This window comes from Trichosurus vulpecula, chromosome 4, assembly GCF_011100635.1.
Source record: "Trichosurus vulpecula isolate mTriVul1 chromosome 4, mTriVul1.pri, whole genome shotgun sequence".
Taxonomy (NCBI): Eukaryota; Metazoa; Chordata; class Mammalia; order Diprotodontia; family Phalangeridae; genus Trichosurus; species Trichosurus vulpecula.
The window spans coordinates 35824971-35846219 of NC_050576.1; the positions used below are offsets into that span (position 1 = coordinate 35824971).

At 44.5% G+C, this 21249-nt stretch overlaps 1 protein-coding gene across 1 annotated transcript in view; it reads right to left on the reverse strand.

The window, feature by feature from the left end:
* Positions 1-1620: 1620 nt before the first annotated feature.
* LOC118846695 (nuclear body protein SP140-like) overlaps positions 1621-21249 on the reverse strand; it is a 33607-nt gene continuing 13978 nt past the window's right edge. Inside the window, exons 8-17 of the mRNA XM_036755464.1 lie at positions 18938-18985; positions 14789-14822; positions 13644-13769; positions 10076-10215; positions 8146-8211; positions 6250-6368; positions 5324-5447; positions 4422-4493; positions 3999-4142; positions 1621-1692 (exon numbers count right to left, since the gene is read on the reverse strand). Of these exons, the coding sequence (XP_036611359.1) occupies positions 1621-1692; positions 3999-4142; positions 4422-4493; positions 5324-5447; positions 6250-6368; positions 8146-8211; positions 10076-10215; positions 13644-13769; positions 14789-14822; positions 18938-18985 (945 nt within the window). The remainder of the gene's footprint in view (positions 1693-3998; positions 4143-4421; positions 4494-5323; positions 5448-6249; positions 6369-8145; positions 8212-10075; positions 10216-13643; positions 13770-14788; positions 14823-18937; positions 18986-21249) is intronic.

Sequence of the window (21249 nt, forward strand, 5' to 3'; positions counted from 1 at the left end):
CCAACAGGGAAGATGAAGATTCTCCCTGATGCCCCACTTTTATTCCTACCCATGATACCTTGGCCTCCATTGGCCCATCCCTTCCTGTTACCTGGCTGTGTGGATATGAATTCACAGGTCCCTATCTTGGAGTGGTTTAGTTACTTTCCCTTCCCTGCCTTCCTGTTACCTCCTTCTCCAGCTTCACCCTCCTGATTTGTCCCTGACCATTGCTCCCTGTGGGATCTTGGGAAAGTCCCTTGGGAAAGTCTCTGGGCCTCAGTTTCCGCACATGTAGAATGAGAGGCTCAGACTGGATTACCTCTCAATCCTTCAGTATCTTGTCCTCAGCAGTTCTTGCCTAGGTTAATGCCCTTCTGGAGGGGGAAGGTGGCTGCTGGTCCTAAACCCTGAATTTGCCCCAAGGTACTGGTGACTTGAATTGCCCTGAGTCTAGGGTGGTGGCAGAGTAAGAGGGGACCCCAGTATTTAAATATATTTTAACTAAATAAAGGCATAATTTCATTTTTCTTAAAAAGAAATATATTTACATTCTAAAAATTCCATAAAGTATAGAAAGAGGAAGAGAGAAACAAGTATTGATTAAGCTCCTCTTATGTGCTAAGCACTTTACAAAGACCCTAAGACCTTTGGGGGTCACCCTATAGTTAAACCACGTGACTGCCACCTCTTTTCCTTGGTATAGGACTGACCATCCAGGGCCCGTGCTGCTCTCTCCTTGGTGTCAACGCCAACATGCCTGGAGAGTAGGCCTCTCCTGTAGGCATGCCTCCTTCCAACCCCAAGGTGGCATTTATTTTCCAGGGTATGTGATGCTCAGGGATGGATAGAAACAACCCATGCGTTGAGGTCCCTAGGCTATCCTTGGCCCTGAGCACGTGGTAACACATGTCCCTGAAATTCCCTCCCTGGCTCACTGACTAGGCACACTTAGAGGGGGGCTGCAAAGGTTGTGGCTGGTTTAGGTCCCAATTCTCTTCAAGGTGCATCTGGGTCAGTTCCACAAATACCCACTCAGTGTCTATGTAGGCTAGGAATCAGAAACTGCTTCCCTTAGGAGCCCCTAAAGATGCTCCAAGCTGCCAGGCTCCCCCAAATCTAGTTTTCTTGCTGCCTGTTCTGAGAGAACAAGTGAACTGGGGGATTGCATGGACTCTGCCCAGGTAGGTATGCAGGAGGTGGTATGGGGTCATAGAAAGAACACAGGACCGGGGTCATAATCCTGGCTCTGCCCCTCACTACTCATGGGACCTTAGTCAAGCTCCTTCCCCTCTCTGGATCTCATTTTCTTCATATGTAAAATTGGGGGCCGGCCTAAGATGTCCTCTGAGGTCCCTTCCAGCTCTCAGTCATTCCTAGGCTCCTGTAAATAACTTTTTGGTGTATGAATAAATGAATGAATGAATGAATGAATGAATGGAAGCAGCAATCTCAGGCCAATGGGTTCATGTGGAATTGTTTTGGCATTTGGGGAGTGTAAACAAAAAGTGTTGGACTCTGGTGTAAACTCTCTGGGGGAAATGTTTAATCTGCAATATTGAGTACCTCATAGTAACCTGGCAATTCCTTGTTAAACCAACCAGAAAAGCCTTGAATTGCAACAGAAAGAGAAAAAGACTGCTAGGGTGTCAGCAGAGCTGAGGACGGATGTTCCAGAATGAGGAAGGCCAGCAGAGGGGTCAGTCCTGCAGCCTGTGGCATGGGGGAATCTGAGACAGACCCAGAATCTCCCACTCTCGACCAAGGAGGAAGCAGCGCATGGGGCTGGATTGGCTCATAACTAAGAGGACCTGAATGAAGACTAGAACCAGAAGGAGTCAGGGCAACAAAAGTCGCCTCTCTTCTTCACCTGCTTCCTCAAAATCAAAGACTGCTTTGAAATCCCTCTCAAACTTTGTCTCCAACTTTGCTCCCAGATAACCAAACTGGTTGTTCTGAAAGAAAAAAAATAAAAGTTAATGTTTACATAGGACTTTACAAATACTATCCGATTTGATCATTACAACAACCCTGGGAGATGGGTGTTAACATTATTTCCATTTTATAGATGAGGAAACTGAGGCAGGCAAAGTGTAAGTGACTTGCCCAGGGTCACCCAGTGTGTGTTTGAGGCAGGATTTGAATTCAGGTCTTCCAGAGTCCAGGTACTATGTTCTATCAACTGTACCACCTAGCCGCTTAGACAATGGACAAAAGCAATGCTGTTAGTCGAGCTATGACTTGACCTAATTATTCTGGAAAGCAATTTGGAAGTGTACCCCCAAAGTCACTAAACTGTGCATGGTTTTTGACTCAGTGATACTGCTTTTAAGCCTCTGTCTGAAAGAGATAAAGAAAGAGGAAAAGGAACCATATGTTAAAAATACCGATCGTAGCTCTTTTTTTTGTGGTAGTAAAGAATTGGAAACAGAGGGGATGCCTATCAGTTGGGGAAGGGCTGAACAAGTTACGGCGTATGAATGCGATAAAATATTATTGTGCTGTAAGAAATAATGAATGGGATGGTTTCAGAGAATCCTGGGAAGACTTGCATGAACTGATACAGAATGAAGAGAGCAATTTATACCGTAGCAACAATATTGCAAAGGCAAACAACTTTTGAATGACTTGGGGGCTAATAGAGTGTTACTCATCTCCTAATAGAGAGATGATGGGCTCAAAAAGAGAAATGAGACACTTATGTTTGGATATTTCCTTATTTGTTATGAGAGCCTTCCCTTCCTCCCTCCTTTGCTCCCTCCCTCCATCCATCCTCTCTCCTTCCTTCCTTCCTTCCTTCCTTCCTTCCTTCCTTCCTTCTTTCCTTCCTTCCTTCCTTCTTTCCTTCATTATCAATAGAACTGAGGTGGAAGGGGAAAGAAAATTCTTTTTTAATAGAAAAAATTAATACAATTTAAAAATAGAAATTGAATAAGGGATCCTGGCCTACATGTAATGATCTGGCCTTCCTGTCCAGGCTCGGGTCAGTAGTTGGTGAGGGTAGTATCCTGTACCTGTATGGAATGGTGAACTTCCTCAACTATGAGGAGCTAGGGGGGAGGAAGAGAATGAGGAGGGAGCAAGGAGAGTGCTGAGGTCTGGGGGCAGCTGGCCAGAGCGCTGGCCGGTATAGCCAACGGACACCAAACAGATGGACTTTCTTTGAATTATTGTGAATCTTTTTCCCATCAATCCTTTCTATCCTGTCAGAGACATGAATGAATACTGTGGTCTGGATGGATTTTAAGCACTTGCATCTACTGTAGAAGAAATCTAGAATTTTGCCCAAGTTGGATTTTTTCCCCTGTCTTCATGGATGGGTACAAGGATAATAATTAGCATAAATGAGACTCAGTGGGCCTTTAGGCTCACAGAGAGCACTTGCTCTCCCCTCCTGGACACCTCTGAGGCTCCTGACCATGACATCCTTCTGGTCCACTGGCCACGATCCTCCAATGACCATGGTTTACCCAGGCCAGTAGCTTCCTATGAGTTGTTCCATTCCAGAAAGTGATTTTCCATCTACCTCAGGGATCCAGATCAGGTGACCAGGCAGACCACAACCCTGGGCTTGAAGTGGGGGGAGGTAAGGAGGATGAGCCTAGGAAAGGGCTGTCTAGGAAGAAGAATCCAGAGGTCCAGAATCTTGGAGGAGCTTGGCCTTGGGAGCCAAGAGAGTCACCCAGAGCAGACAGAATAAGGTGGCAAGTCAGAGCCTGGTGTACTGTGGGCTCTTTAGTAAAGGATGTCTGGAGTTCACTGGAATCACAGTGAGATCCCACAGGTAGATGCCCCCTACTCAGATGAGGTGAGCAGTGGGTCAGGAAGTGGGCAGCCAGGCAGCAGCCAAGAGGACACAGAACATAGAAGGTAGGGCAAGTCAGGCACTGAGTTGTCCAAGCAGACAGCAGAGAAAAGGAAGACAATAAGAACTGAAGGCCAGACACAGATGAGAAAAGTCAGAATCCAGAACCAGGGTTAGGATGCCAGGTCATTGGGAAGCAGGCAGTGCCACTCACCTTGTTAAATTGCTTGCAGTTGTAAAAAATCAGGCACATATCCGAGACAAAGTCCTCCACTGTATTATAAGTCCCATTATTTAGATGCTCCTTCACCTTGTCTAGCCACATGGGGTCTGTGACTTCCTTGGAATACCCCTTATGCTGTTGACAAAGACATGGAGAGCACATCAGCTCCAACCCAGAAGCTGCTTCCATCAGTTTCTGATGAAACAATTGGGAATTCCAGCCCCACATGGAAACTGGGTGAATCCAAGGGACCCAAGGTAATGGCAGACACATTTGGCTGCAGGAGACCCCTTCTGTTGTACTGCCTGGGTGATCAGTGCCCAGTATGGGGCTTGGCAGGTAGTAAAAGTTTAATGAATGTTTAATAAATTGGGCCTCAGAGGTAAAATCATTATTTGAATCACTGTTACTTACATGGCGTGGATCTCCAGTAAAGAGAAAGCTTTCTCTGCAGTAGTACATTCTCATCAGGAGAAACTCACATTTCTGCAGAAGATGAAGTTTGTGTGTGAGATAAAGCCAGGACAACTGGGGAGAGGGGGGTGTCACACCTAGTGTCTCCAAACAGTGGAGGGCCTGATACACTCACTGTCAAGCTGCATATGCTAGTGAGGTAACCTGTATGTTCCCGTACTTGACATGAGTGACTTCACTGGAGAGGAGGCCTTGTCCATTTCCATATGACTGGGCATCCCCTCTAACCTTGCAGTTTGCCTTCATTTGCCCCAGTTACCAAACCAGACCAAGCAAAATAAAGAGTCCATCCCATCTTGGACCCTGAGGCCAACAATAGATGAGCGGATAAGAAAGTATTTTTTCCCTGGCTTGGAACCTCAGCAGACAGTACCTTAATGACTGGGGCCACAGCGTAACTCTGTATTTTCTGAACATTCTGAGTGCTTGTGGAAAATGGCTTGAAAGCTGACTTTCACTTGCCGCATGATGCTTCTCTCTGCCTTGGCTTGCAACAATGGCCAAAATGAACTCTTTTATTGACTTGTATCCTAAAGAATAATTGGGGTGGAGCATTTTCTGTCTACAGCACAAGAATCCTTGGAATTTGGAAGATGCAGAAAATGGGTTGAAAGTCTCCTTTGCCCTTAAAGACATGAGGTCTAAGTGAAATGGGAACATTCCAATCACTTTCCTAGTGACCAGCCTCTCTCTCTCTCTCTCTCTCTCTCTCTCTCTCTCTCTCTCTCTCTGTATGTGTGTGTGCGCGCACGTGCGAGTGTGTGCTTGGCAGCAGAGAGGCTGGTGCTCACAGTGCAATCAGAAAGGACCAGACCTACATAAAGGATGGCATTCTGACTCACCAGTTGCTGCTCAGTATACATCTGCTGTTTTAGAGGCTCAGGCTGCTGCTGGTAGGGGTCATTCTCTGGGCGTTCCTTCTCCCTATTCTTCCTTATTTTGCAGAAGGTGCAGTTCCACTCTGCACTGAGAGGTCAGAGAAACAGTCAGTTGATCACTCAGTCAGTCAATAAATATTTGTTACACACCTACTATGTGCCAGGCACTGTGTTAAGTGCTAGGGATACAAAAAGAGGCAAAAGATAGTCCCTGCCCTCAAGGTGCTCACTCTCAATTGAAAATGGGCATCAGCAAGACAGGATAGAAAGAGCTTTTAGTTCCTGGGGTAGGTTAGTCATAATCCCCTGACTCCCTGACTCAAATTTCTTATTCCAATATGACTGAGGATCTTTGTACATGCTCTACCATGTCCCTGGGTCCATGAATATGTGTCCTGTATCCTTGCTGATGCCATCACTCACATTAAGGGTACAATGGGCATCTCCTGCTCCCCTCCTTCTTTATCTAAAGGGACTGATGATAAGTCGACCCTGGGTCCTAGGGGCTGGCAGCATTGAACCCCTGATGGAGCCAGGTCCCTGATGTTGGCCAGCTGTGGCACATTAGGCCCCAACATCCCATTCAAATGATCATCACAGGTAAGAACCTTGTACTCCCAACTTTTCCTGAATAACTATGAGTCAAACTCAGAGCTGTGTGCATTGACATGGCCCCCTTCCCCAGCATACAAGAGTCCTTGTACTATTCCTGATGGCTGGCAGAGTTACATCTCTGGGAAACCTGGGACAGGGTCATTAATTTCAGGAGACACCTAAAGAGGGGCTGTCCCTTTATCAAATAGCCCAGGACCCTGGAAACTTGAAACTTACAGGGGCCCCACCATACACTTCCCCATTCAGACAGTTTGCATGTTGGAGTCTGAGCTCACCTACTCTCTGATGAAACACTGGGGATGTGGCAGTTCCTATGGAAAGATTTGGGGCATGAGTCACAGCAGAATAGCTCACCTCCATCTTTACACATGAAACACTCATTATCATTCTCTGGCTGAAAAGGTGAGAGAGAGAGAGAAGAAAGTATTATTTGTGGTTCTGGACAGGGGGTCTTGTAGCTGTTTAATTTTCTATTCTTGGAAGTACTTGACATCTCCTGTGAAGAGGAAATCTATGACCCAGGAAATAAAGGGAAAACCACACACATGGATGAGATAGGAAAGGAGTGGCACCTCTGTTGCAGGCTTGTAATGTTTCTCTAACTGCTCATCTATATCCTTTTTCTGTCCCAGTGGTCTGTAGTATACTTCCTTGACAATATCACTTATGCAGCTGCTTCCACTAATTTTCAGCATGGTCTCCCTCCATATGAGTATACGTTCTTAACATACCATGCTAATTCCTTCCTCTCCTTTCCACCCCCACTCCCACCCTTTTTAATATGGGATTTCTTTCCCATCAAGGTCCAGTGACATCTATGAGACCATAGATCTCTAATAGGTATCAAAGTAACTTCTGTGATTTTTCAAAACGTTATATAGGGAATGAGCAACAGATTCAAACCCAGGTCCTCACTGTGCCACAGGAGTCTCACAGACTTCTCTGCCAAGGGACTTGTCCAGTTTTTAAGTTCTTGGTGCAATTTTTTTTTGGCAATGCAATTGGGGTTAAGTGACTTGCCCAGGCTCACACAGCTAGTAAATGTCAAGTGTCTAAGTCCAGATTTGAACTCAGGTCCTCCTGACTCCAAGGCTGGTGCTCTATCCAGTGTACCACCTGGCTGCCCTTTGCATTTTTTTTAATTGACATAAATGGCATGAAAAAAATTTCCTGTTTTGTGAGCTTCTGATGTATACATATATGTATATATATATATATATATAAACACACACATATATAGTATGTATGTAGATGTAATAATAATGACTCACATTTACACAGGGCTTTCCGGTTACACATACAAGAGGGTAGGTAGCAGTAGAATGGTGCCTCCTGAGTTCTTTAGGGATTGGTGATTCTACCAGTGAGGGCACTCCCTTCCAACACAGATCCTATTAAGCCACCTTGGGATGCAGTCAGGTGGGGCAGTGGACAGAAGGCTAGATTTGGAAGTAGGAAGATCTGAGTTTGAATCCAACCTCAGTCACGGTATGATCCTAGGAAAAAGCCCTCAATTTCTGCCTCAATTTCTGTCTGCCTCAGTTTCCTCATCTGCAAAATAAAGATAACCATAGCACTGACCTCCTGTGGTTGTTGTGAGGAGCCAATTAGATAATATTTCTAAAGCATTTTGCAAACTTTAAGGGCTCTACATGCATGCTCGGCCAACTAGGTGGTACAGGGGATAGGAGCAAGCTAAAATATGGCCTCAGACACTTGCTAGCTGTGGGATCCTGGGCAAGTCTCTTAACCCTGTTTGCCTCAGTTTCTCCATCTATAAAAAAAGCTGAAGAAGGAAATGGCAAATCACTCCAATGTCTTTGCCAAGAAAATTCCAAATGAGATCACAAAGAGTCAGATATGGCTAAAAACCAGCTAAACAGCAACAAAGTATATGCATACTGCTAATTTTTTATCCTTTCATGAATAAAAATGAGTGTATCTGATATGAGGTGCGTCCTGGGATATAGTAGAAGGGCCCTGAATGGTGGGTCAGTAGATCTGGCCTCTGCTCTTGGCTCCTCCACTGCGGGATTTTGGACAAGCAGATGACCCTCTCCTGGCCCAGTGTCCTCATGGGTAAATGAGAAGGGGGAGATGTTCCAGCCTAGCTTCACTGTGCTAAGAGAGAGATGTAGGCAGACAGGACAAGGGAGGGAGGGAGAACTCACGAAGGGGTCCTCATCCTGGCAGATTTCACAGGAGCAGGTGTCCGGGTGAAGCTTCAAGATGTCATTCTGTTAGAGAGAAGATGGGTTGGCATTAAGGGAGGTGTCCACTGGAGGCACTGAGCCCTTCCTTGGGCAGATCTCTTCTCCCGGGGGTGGGTGGAACAGCTGAGCCTGTGTTGACTGACATGCTCTAATCTCCCTCAGAGTAGCTCCTGGAGCTGACCACACCACTGTAGAGGAAAGGCAGAACCACATCTCAAGGACAAGGGGACTCCATGGAGAGAGATAGAGCAGTCAAGCCGCATGAGGCCACCACCCCAGGAAGAATCCTGGGCTGACATCCCTCCTCTGGCCCTGCTCCTGGGGCTGAGACTGATGGAGTCAGAAGAAAGGGGAGCAAGAGAGCAAAAGAGCCCCAGGAAACCTGGTTGGTGTCACTTTGGGAAGTGCGTATTCCTGGGATAAGTCTTTCATGTTGGAGCCTGTGAGCTGCTTGGGGTAGTGGGGAGAAGCACACCAGAGGGCTGAGGAGGGATAGTGCTATGTCAAGGGGTCAGTAATGATTGAATCCCTGACAAGATGTTGCAGCCACGTCCCCATTCTCTTGGGATTTCTCGTAGAAGCCGCAGGGTCCTGGCCTCCAGCACTCTGGGACCCTGGCCATGCTTCCCCTGATAGAACGTGAGGGTCTTGAGGGCACGAATTGTTTCACTGTTGTCTGTATAGCCGGACCTAGCACAGTTCCTGGCGATAAATACATGAAGGTGCTTCATGAAACGCTTGTTGGATTGACTAAATGTCCTTTCCAGTGCTCTGATCAGAGGTGAGACTGTGCAAAGCTGTCTTTGGAAGCCCTTCAGAGAGTTAAATGGCTAGGAGACCTCCCCACTCTGGCCACTTCTGTCAGGGAAGATGAGCCCCATTCATTTCAGGAAGCATCATCATTATGCCTCCCTAGGCTACTAGGAGAGGAGCACAGAGTCATAAAACTGGCAGGTAAAGGCCGTCCTGCACAGTTCCTGGAGGTCAGAGACATGGTAGCTTTCTCGAGGGCCAAGGTTAGAGGACCTGAGCTCTCCTCCACAGAACTGAGCCTCAGTCTGTTAAGAGGAAGACATCCTTTAGGACCTCATGAGCCTTGCAGAGAACCAGGCTGCATGTGCCTTAAGTTGGCTCAGGGCTTGGTCTCCTTCAGCCTGCTGTGGGGCTACAACTATTTTGGTCCTGACCCATCACGGTCCAGGGGAGCTTCTGTGGCCTACAGGCTATGTGGGGAAGGCAGCCACCTACAGACTGTGATCTGAATCACAAGGCCCCTCCCCTGTGCTTGAAACTCTGCCCTTCTCTGGCCAGCTTGTCTTTGCCCTGCTCTTGTCCCTGCCCTCTGATTCAACTCAATTCAAGGCACCAAGCATTTGCTGAGCACCTCCTATATTCCAGGCACTTGCTGGGGCTACAAAAACTGAAGTGAAGTAAGTCTTGCCCTCAGGGGGATTACATTCTACTGCCAATAGTTTATGTAGGAGTCCTGCTTAGGGCAGGAAGGTAGGATTCTCCATCAAGAAGACCACATGATAAAATATGTAGCTTAGAGATAAGTGGGATGTGTCATGATGGAACTGTCCTCTCTTATTAACCCAATAGCTCTCATTAAAATACATTCATCTGCCTTAGTGGATCAGATTATACTGTTTTCAGCTTAGCTGGCAGAAGCCAGGGTCCTGAAGAGATGAGAGGGACACAAGATGGATAAGTTCTGACTGGGGGTTGAGAGACGACAAGAGCCTGAGCCCAAGTCCAGGGCATTGGATGCTTATGGACCACACCTGACCTTCCTATAACCTCATGTCATCCGAACGATCCTTGTCATAAGCATGCGTGACATTGGACTGCCCAGAATTCCAGGGAGGAGTTGAGCCTATGAGCTTACCTCAATCAGGGTCTGCAGGGTCAGTTTGCCACAGCGGATGCTGTGGGTCCAGGTAGCAATATTGATTTCAGGCTTTGAGGCCAAAAACTCTTGTGGGGTACACCACCCTCTTGCTGTCTGTATGCATTTTCCCTTATAGACTGTAAAAAAGAGAGGGAGAGACTAGGAAGAGAAGGAAAACATGGCAGCCCTCTTGCCTCAAGCTCAGTCTTCAGTGCTCATGGACTCTCTGAATCCTGTTATTCATGACCTTTCCAGAAGGGGAGATGCCATCAGTAATAAGACATTGCAGAATAATCAAAATTCCTTAGAGGTTACCTAGCAGCCCCTTCTATCACAACACTAAAAGACAGATACCCAGCTACCACTAGCACACATTTCCATGATGCTCATTACCTGACATAGTTTCTTTTTCAATTTTAGGAAACTCTTTATATTTAATTCAATTCAGATAGAGAAACATTGATTAAGCAATTACCAATTAGCAGGCCCTGTGCTAGGTTCTGGGGACACAAAGGCAAAAAACCAAACCAACCCAAAACCCAAACCTGCCCAAGGAGCTTACGTTCTACACTGGGTTGAAGTCGGCCTCCCTAAAACTTCTACCCATTGACTTGAGTTCTCCCCCTTGGGCAACATGGAGGATGTCTAATTCCTTCATTTACAGGGCTGCCCTTCACACATTGGAGGGGAGTGAGCACACCATCCCCATAGATTTCTCCAGGATAAGGGTCCCCCAGCTGTTCTTCAGTGGGCCCTCCACTTCAGGTTGGCAGCGATGAAGAATATAAGGTCATCACTGCTCCCCATGATGAGGAGAAGTCTCATGGCTTCAGGTTGTTTGGCCCTATCAGCAATGACAACCCTGCTCCCCAGTATGCCCTCTCACCCACCATCTCCCCCACAATGTTGGCTCATGGTGAACTTGTGGTCAAGAAAAGTTCCCACAAGAAGGTTGTTCAGCCAGTCCTGCTCAAGCTATATGGGCACCGTTCATTACATGGACCTAAATCTAAAATTTTCCTTTGCTATCTATGCTCTGGACCCACCTTTTCAGCTTGTGGTGATCTTTTTCAGGCTTAGTTCCACCATCCATTGAATTACCTATCCTTCCCTCCCACCCACACATTCTCTCTTTAATCCAAGTTATTAGTAAGACACTGGCCAAGACAATGCCAAGGATGGGAACTTGAGGCATACCCCTAGAGACCTCCCTTCAAGCTGGCCCTGAGTGAGGTGACATTCTTGTTTGAGCAGGCTCTTCAGTCATGCCCTGAAACAAAGTCAAAACCTGAGACAAGTGAGTGATTAAGAAGAGCCCTGATGGGCACTTCCCATCTCTTCTGATCCTAAGGCCCCAAGGCTCAAAACCACTAGACAAGGAGAATGTTCTAGGGTTTACCAAGATTCTGGCAAAGCACACAACAGCCTCTCCCAGGGATCCTTGTGAACACAAAGGAGATGTAGGTTATATGACAGCTCAATTGCACAATCTCAGGACCAGTTGAATGGTAGGACCCAAGGTAAGGTCCAGTTTCCATTTGGAAATGTCTAACAGGTAGCTGGGAATTCAGGATTGGGAAAGCAGCCCGTGGAAAACAGGGGATGCTGCTCCTTTTTTTATCTGTCTGATTTCTTTTCAGCAAAGTGTTCCAACACCCTTTCCTCCAGAGGCCACTGAACAAGGGATTTTTCATCTTACTTGTCTCACAGAATTCCCCTAGAGCAGTCTGGGCAAGCCTATGGAATGCTTCTTAGATTTATTATTTCTGTATTATTCTTATAAAAGAATTATTCTTAGAATAATACTTTTAAATGCATAAAATAAAATTAAAAGGAAATCAGTTAAATTGAAATACACACACTTATATGTATATGTTAAGAATCCCTACTTTAAAAATTGTTACTGTCTCTTTAAGATACAGAGAACCTAGGAGTTAGCAGTCAAGACATCCTTCTATATGAGTTATTTCACCCTATGAAGTCAGGGAGAGTATTATGTGTGTTTAATTTTTACCTGTGAGTTACAATATGGAGAAGACAGAGAGGAAGGTGAGGAGAAAGTTTTTCCTTGGGCAAACTGTCTTATGAAGAAATGTTATAAAGAGAATTTTATCAAGGCTTAAGAAAAGCTGAAGATACTGTTTTCTTGTCATGTCTGGAGAAAGAATAGAGACACAGAAGATGGCAGGATCTTCTTTCCAAAATCATTTACTATGTGTAACCTTTATCTTGGGAAGAAGATGAAGAGGATTCTTACGAGGAGACTCAATTTGTTAACCTAAGTGAATCAAATTATGTGAGACTGCACCTTAGAAGTGAAGAAAAATGTGCTAATGGATAAACAATTCTCAAACAGAGAATTCTAAACTATTAACAATCACATGAAAGAATACACCAAATCGCTAATAAGAAGAAGAATGTAAATCAAAACAACCCTGTGGTTTTGACTCAGATATCAAATTTCGCAAAAATGACAGAAAATGCAAATATTCAGTGTTACGGGGGTTGAGGAAAGATGAGCATGGTAATGCATCGTTGATGGAGTTGTGAATCAGTATGACCATTTTGGAAAGCTATTTGGAATTATGCAAATGAAGGGAATAAAATGTCTATATCCTTTTACACATAGATTCCATTACTGGGCTTATACCCCCAAAGAGGCCATTGCTAAGCAGAAATCTCTGTACACAGCAAAATATTTATAGCAGCAGTTTTTGTGATAGCAAAGAATTGGAAACAAAGTACATACCCATTAATTGGGGAACAGCTAAACCAATGGTGGAGCATGAATGTAATAGAATAAGACTGTGCTAAAAGAATTGATGAATGTAATTAATTGTATTAAATGTAATTAATGGAAAAATTCAAATATCTGATGCAGAGTGAAGTAAGCAGAAACAAGAAAACAATACACACTATGACAACATCAAGGGAATGTTGCAGAAGTATAAAGAATGAACATGGCTCCACAGAGGAGATAGGAGGCACTAGGTGGTGCAGTGGATAGAGCATTGGGCACCGAGTCAGGAAGACCTGAGTTCAAATTCACCCTCAGATACTTACAAGTGGTGTGGCCCTGGCAAGTCATTTAACCTCTGTTTGCCTCAGTTGCTTCAACCGTAAATAGTGATAATGATAACACCCACATGATGATAACCTCCAAGGGTTGTTGTAAGGATAAAAATGAGACATCTGTAAAGTGCTTAGCATGTGCCTGACACCTAGTAGGCGCTGTGTAAGTGCTTAGTCTCTCCTCCTTTCCCATGTAAGAAGACAACCTCACCTCGCCTCTTTGGGAAGTTGGGGAGTCCAGAAATGTAAACTACACATATTTTTAGGTGTTATGCTGGTTTCCCCCTCTTCGTTTTCCTCTTGGTTTTTCTTAAAGTGTTATTTGTTACGTGAAAAGTCTCTGTGAAAAGTGGAGGAGGAGGGGGAGGTGTACTGGGGTAAATTAGGGAGATTTTTCAATCTGGTGAGTGAGGATGTTAGAACCAAGGGCTGTGATGTGTAATGAGCCAGGAAGGCCCTGAATGGCACACCAGCTGCCTCTCTGAGAACTCACATGAGGCAAATCGATCCTTGAACAGGCGCTCACTGCCCAGTCCACATGACACAAAAATCCATTTCCTGGCTTGGAGTTGGGCCCGGTACTTTGATCGGTCGGCCAGTGAAAATACTTGTCTTCTTGCTGTCACAAGAAAATAAAAGTGAAGATGTTTGTTCAACGCTCAGAGGCACCAAAGAATCCCCAATTGAACTAGGGTTGAGAGGACAGGTCACTCTCCCTGGGATGAAAACTGAAGCCAATGCATCTCTAGGAGTGAGATTTCACTGAACCTACCAGAGAACAAAGGAGGCTAGGAAACGTTACAAAAAGGTTACAGTCAAACCCGTCCTTCCGAAGGACAAAACTGGTGTCCACCTTCTAGTAAATCTAGCGAAAATCCCATGAAATAGATGAAGCACGTGAAAGTTCACCTTAACTCCCCCACACAGCCCAACACGCCTGAGGAAAACCAACCAGGAGTAAGGTTACATGGAGATAGATTCATGATAAAATGAGAGAAAAAGAAAAAGAAAGAGAAAAAGAATAAAAGAGAAAGAGAGTAAGGAGGGAGAAATAAAGGAAAGTGGGAAAAAGAAAGGAAACAAAAAGATGACAGGAGAGGGAAAAATAGAATGAGGAAGGAGAATGGGGGAGGGGAGAGGAAAGGAGGAAGGGAGGGGGGGGGGAGAGAGAGAGAGAGAGAGAGAGAGAGAGAGAGAGAGAGAGAGAGAGAGAGAGAGGGAGAGGGAGACTGGTGTGATCATCAGCACTATTGACAAAAGCTGTCTCTACATCCTTGTTCGGCTGCTGTGGCTCAGCCAGTGTTGGTCTTGGAGTATGGAACACCTGAATTCTGGGCAAGTCACTTAACTGATGCCTACCTCAGCTTCCCCATCTGCAAAATGGGGATAATAATGTGACCTCCCTCCTAGAGTTGTTGTGAGGGTCAAATGAGTTAATGTATAAAGTGCTTTGCAAACCTTAAAACACTATGTCTATGCTGGCTATTATTATTATTATTATTCCATATCATATGTAGCACCGACAGTGGGGAACATTCACCTATTGTCATGACCTCAAGTCATAATCTGTTCATTTTGTAAACCTTATTGTAAACCTTACATATTGTAAACCTTACACAGTTAAAAATTCGTACTAACCTGGTACCTGGCACTGAGTCTTTCCTGGTCCCTGCTGTGACAAAGAAGAGAACAGAGACACCAGTCAGGGTGTGTTCACACACCATGCAAAATGAGTTTTCCTTAGGGAATGGACCCAAGAGTACCAGGACCTTCTGTCCTCTCCTCCACAGTTCTGGAGAGAATACGTAAAGAATAAGCCAACCTTTGTCCCAGGGGCTGTCCTGGAAAATCTGGGTGTGGTGCTACCCATTGGTTCTGTATTTCCCTAGGATGGGGAAGAGTCCAGAGTTGTGTGTGTCCCATCACTCCATCGAGAAGCCCAGCCTCCTTCCACCCAGTAGTCTCACAGAGCCTAGCCCACAACAGACCTCTCTATTCTAGAGGAAAGACTTCCCAGGCTGCCTATGTGACTGATTGCCTGGATTTGGATTTTTCCACTGTTCTGATCTGTTAACTCCGAGTCAGGCAAATAATGCTCATGGATTTCAACCAGATGAAGCCCCTGATGTGCTGCAGGGCCTTTGAATCATTCTCCTTCTGCTGACTTAGAAAGATAACCTAGTTTGTAATCCAGTAAAGAAACTCCTCTATCTGAGCCTCATCCCAAAACTGCTATCAATAAATGACCCTGAAAACTTCTCTGCCAATCTGATGATTAGGAAGGCTCCCTCCCCTATCTGGCCCCCATTATTTCTTGGGGTATATAATTTTGCCACTTGAATCCCAACTTTGAGCATGTTTCTTCCCTGATATGTCTCCCTCCTTCTTGAATGGGTGAGTTTCTTGTATCTGTGGGGAGAATCTGTTTGCTTCTATAGCCACATGGTGTGTGTGCGCGTGCGTGTGTGTGTGTGTATGTGTGTGCGTGTGTGTACATGTGTATGTGTGTGTGCGTGTGTGTATGTGCGTATGTGTACGTGTGTGTGCATATGTGTGTGCGCGTGTGTGCATGTGTGTATATGTGTATGTGTGTGAATGTGTGTGCGCGTGTGTGTGCGCGTGTGCATGCATGTGTGTGAATGTGTGTGTGTGCGCGTGTGTGTGCATGTGCGTGCATGCATGTGTGTGTGGGCGCGTGTGTATGCTTGCACTTCTTTATATCCACTTCCTGAGTACCAATTTGGAAATTCCTGGACCCAGATCTTCACTTTAACTTGCGCTCCAAGGCCAAATAAAACAATTCCCTCCGGGATCAAGCGCAGATTCCCCTGGAGCTGACAGCCCTTCACAGCCTGATTTCCACCTGCCTTTCCAATCTGTATCTCTGCCCTCCCCACTCACTAAGGTCCATCCAGACGGCGCCTTCCCTGGTCCTCCCACCCAGTGCTCAGTCTCCATCTCTGGCCGTCTGTCCCCCAGACTCCTTCCTCACCTCCAGCACTTTGCCGAGCTCCTTTCCAAGCTCACCCCAGATGCACTTCCCTACGTGAAGCCTTTCTTTATCTGCTTCCTCATTCCCTCCCTCACTTCAATGCTCCCCTGCAAAACAACCTTGTATTTATTTTGTACAAGAGGCGGCATTTTATAGGAGAACTGGCTCTCAAGCCAAGAAGGTCCGGGTTCAAGTCACGTCTGAGCTAGACCCGGCCCTGTGGTGAGCCAGTCGCCATCTTGGGCCTTGCAGCAGCAATTCAGATTTGAAGATCTTTCCCACGCATTAATAGGCCATGTGACCTGCTGACAGCACAGGAAGCTTAAGTCACATGGGGTGGGAGGAGCTTCCTGACAGGAAAAGGAAGTTATGTCACAGGAAGTGCTGAGAGATTTTGAGAGAGAGAGAGAGAGAGAAAGAGAGCCCACACGAGAGCATGAGCGAGAGCGAGCAGTCATGGCTGTCAAGGGCCATCGTGACTGTTAGAGCTGAGACAACACAAGGCGACCTCTGATAGCTGAGCACACTGCGACACCTGTCCTCTGAGTTTGTTTTTGGGAAGATCCCAGCAGGGGGTCCGAGAGGTCTGGGGGTGGCGAGGCTCCCTGTCGTGATATTATGTGTCGCATGCTTGGCTGCTGGGATGAATGGGGCAGCTGGCTCACGGAATACGGTCCTCTGGTGTCTGCATAAATGATTTACTTCTTCTGCCTTCTACGTGGAGAGTCTCGTATGCTTTGCTGCGATACAGAACTACATCGGCCTTTTGACAATTATCATCTACATTTTTATTAGTGCCTTACTGATACTGGCCTCTGGGCAGTTTTCTCACTCTCTGTTTCAAGAGATGATGCTGATTTATATTGGTAAATGGAGTTTCCTCTTCAGGAGGTCCCTCTATCAGTGACGTTACTAGCCCAGTCTCTGACTCTAGACCTGTCGATCCTGACTTTGCATATATTTCATTTATTCTTGTGATATAATATCAACATTCTTCTAGGGATACCCTGGATGGCTGTGAGCCATGGAGTATGGCGGTCTCTGAAGGGCCAATGTCTCAGGTCGTTAATAGAGATAAGGGAATCTTGCCCAGGGACACGAGAGGGCTACATGTGTCACCGGATGAAGAAATGGGAGGAGGAATATTGGGACATGATTACGGTGTTGAAAACAAAAGACATCAAATATAAACCTAAAGATATTATCAGAGAAATGTACAGCATGACCAGGAGGACAGCCAGTCTTGTCAATATGGTCTCAGACCTTGACATCCTTGAGGAGGACTGACACGTGGCAAGTGGGAGCGGGCACGGGTGAGTCAACACCTGTCAGTTGGAGGGCACAGATTCATCGGGGCAATGAAGGAAATCAGAAGCTGGGAGGGTCTGGCAGGTGTGACCGTGAGCCTTGCCCAGCAGTGATCTGTGCATAACCTCTAAAGAACAACAAATAGAAACAGGATAAAAGAGTGAAAATGAGGGGAGAAGAAAAAAACACTACTGGGAAAACCTCTGAAAGAATGAAAACTAAGAGAGAATATAGAAATGAGCCCTCGCACAATGAACAGTGGAGGAAAAGGAGGAAAAATCTCTGAAAGGAAAGACTGGAGTTCCCCAATGGAGAAAGTTGGAATTCGCTGAGATACAAAGGAGATTTTGTCGTCTGCAAGGATGCAAACAGAAACATTGAAGGAAGAATAGAAGAGGAGAAACCTGAGAAATGACCGTTTAGAAAAACCAGTGGAGACTCTGAATAAGGCAGTGGATTACCTCTCAGCAACAACAAAGCGTAGGAAGCTGAGAGAGAGACAAATAAAGCTTAGGGGTGAAACCCATGAGGTATTTGTTTCTTGAGGGAAAAAGGACTTAACTGGGCAGGTGTAGCCTGACACAAAAGTGTCCCTTTCTTGGCTTTTGGCTGTCTTCTAATTTTACCTGTTGGGAAGGTCTATAGAGACAATACTCAATTAGTGTCTGTTAGTTCAATTCTGAGTTCATTTACTGTGACCAGCAGGGTAGGAGGATGAAATATTTGTGTGAAAACGGAGGTAAAAACTCAAAGAAAGATGATCTTATTTTCCCTGTGTGTGGTTTTCCTGGTGTCCATCCCAATGGTAGGCATGAAACACAGAAATTTCTGACTCACTGTTTAGCTTGGTGGCTACTATGATGCTCAGATTTTTTTCTACCACATCTTCATTACTCCAGTTCTGCCCTTTGACTGGTTTGAAGCATAACTGGCTCCTTGATTCTAGGACATCAGGCACTGTTCACAACGTATTTTCTTTAAGCTGCAACTACCAATCAATTTTTAAAATGCATTTATCAAGTGCCTACTGTGTGACAGGCCTTATGTTCTGTGTTAGAGATATACGTAAAGACATAAATGAATCACACCCTGCCCTTAAGGTGTTTATATTCTATAAGGATAGAAACCAGGTGTAAAACAAATATATTAAAAATAAATATAAGGGACTCTTCCCAGGAGTGGGCATTCATCTATTTTGATGCCCTCAGGGACCCCTAGGTCAGAGCACGATAGAGTGCACTGCCAGCATGACCAGATTAAAATGTAATTGGGAAATATTTAAGAAATGAATAGAAATGCAATAGGACATAGATAATGTTAATTGTGGTTTTCTGAGACAATATGCATCTGACAACAATTCTTAGGTACAGCTTGATAGCCTCTGTTTCTACTTGAGTTTGACAATGCTGATCTGGATAAAACTTGGAAAAGGAAAAGCTGCCATGTGGTCACCTGGGTAATGTCAGATCATAATTAATCGTAATTACCTTTTTTGTCTTGCCACATATTCTTGGAGGACAAAGTAGAAATTTTTTCTGAAAGGGATAAAAAGTTAATGAGCAGGGTCTCCTTGTCCATGCCTTCTCCTGCTCCTGTACCCCAAGTTCCATACTTCTAAATCTGCACTAACGATCTCCATCTCCAGATCTGATCATATCAAGTTCTAGACATCTAAAACAAAGCTCCCAGTCTGCCCTTCCCTCCCCACCAAATGGTTCCTCCTTCTGACTTTGCACTTCTAAAAAATTATTTCTTTAATTAATTTACTTTTAGTTTTCTTTTTTGTTTTTATTTTTATTTTTTAACATTCACTTTCACAATATTTTGAGTTCCAAATTTTCTCCCCATCTCTCCCCTTCCCCCACCTCAAGACAGTGTGCATTCTTATTACCCCTTCCCCCAACCTGCCCTCCCTTCTATCACCCCTCCACCCCTTCTCTTATCCTCTTCCCCTCTGTTTTCCTGTAGGGCAAGATAAGATTTCTGTACCCCATTGTCTGTATATCTTATTTCCCAGTTGCATATAAAAATAACTTTTAACATTTGTTTTTAAAACTTTGAGTTCCACATTCTCTCCCTTCCTCCCTCCCCACTGACCCTCATTGAGAAGGCAAGCAATTCTATATAGGTTATACATATGTAGTCATACGAAACACTTCCATAACAGTCATGTTGTGAGAGGCTAACTATATTTAACTCTATCCTATCCTGTCCCCCATTTATTCTGTTCTTTCCTTTGACCTTGTCCCTCCTCTAAAATGTTTGCTTCTGATTACCCCCTCCTCCCATTTGCCCTCCCTTCTATCATTCCCTCTCTCTTATCCCCTTCCCCTCTGCTTTCTTGTAGGGTAAGATAGATTTTCCTATCCAATTAAATGTGTGTGTTATTCCCTCCTTAAGCCAAATCTGATGAGAGTAAGGTTCACTCATTCCCTTTCACCTTGTCCCTCTTCCCCTCCATTGTAAAAGCTTTTCCCTTCCTCTTTTATATAAGATAACTTACCCCATTCTATCTCTCCCTTTTATCCTTCTCCCAGTACATTCCTTTCTCACCCCTTAATTTTATTTTTTAGATATCATCCCTTCATATTCAACTTGCCCTCTGCCCTCTGTTTGTATATATATGTATGTATTCCTTCCAACTATCCTAATACTGAGAAAGGTTTCATGAGTTCTAAATATCATCTTTCCATGTAGGAATGTAAATAAGTTGCCTCATGATTTCTCTTTCTTATTTACCTTTTCATGCTTCTCTTGACTGTTGTATTTGAAAGTCAGATTTTCTATTTAGCTCTGGTCTTTCCATTAAGAATGCTTGAACGTCCTCTATTTCATTGAATGTCAATTTTTCCCCCTGAAGTATTATACTCAGTTTGCTGGATAGGTCATTCTTGTTATTAATCCTAACTCCTTTGACCTCTGGAATATCATATTCCAAGACCTCTGATCATTTAATACAGAAGCTGCTAAATCTTGAGTTATCCTGATTGTGTTTCCACAATACTTCAATTGTTTCTTTCTGGCTGCTTGCAATATTTTCTCCTTGACCTGGGAACTCTGGAATTGGCTACTATATTCCTAAGAGTTTTCTTTTTGAGATCTCTTTCATGAGGTGATCGGTGGATTCTTTCAAAATCTATTTTCCCCTCTGGTTCTAGAATATCAGGGAAGTTTTCCTTGACAATTTCTTGAAAGATGATGTCTAGGATCTTTTTTTGATCATGGCTTTTAGGTAGTCCAATAATTTTTAAATTATCTCTCTTGAATCTATTTTCCACCTCATTTTTCCAATGAGATATTTCACATTGTATTCTATGTTATTCATTATTTTGGTTTTGTTTTATAATTTTTTAATTTCTCATGAAGTCATTAGCTTTCATTTGCTCCATTTTAATTTTTAAGGAATCATTTTCTTCAGTGAGCTTCTTGACCTTCTTTTCCATTTGGCCAATTCTGCTTTTTAAGACATTTTTCTCCTCATTGGCTTTTTGGATCTCTTTTGCCATTTGGGTTAGTCTATTTTTAAGGTGTTATTTTCTTCAGCATTTTTAGGGGGTCTCTCTTAGCATGCTGTTGACTTGTTTTTCATGATTTTCTTACATCACTTTCATTTCTCTTCCCAATTTTTCCTCTACTTCTCTTACTTGCTTTTCCAAATCCCTTTTGAGCTCTTCCATGTCCTGAGACCAATTCATATTTTTCTTGGAGGCTTTGGATGTAGGGACTTTGACTTTGTTGTCTTCTTCTGGTTATATGTTTTGACCTTCCTTGTCACCAAAATAAGATTCGATAATCTGAT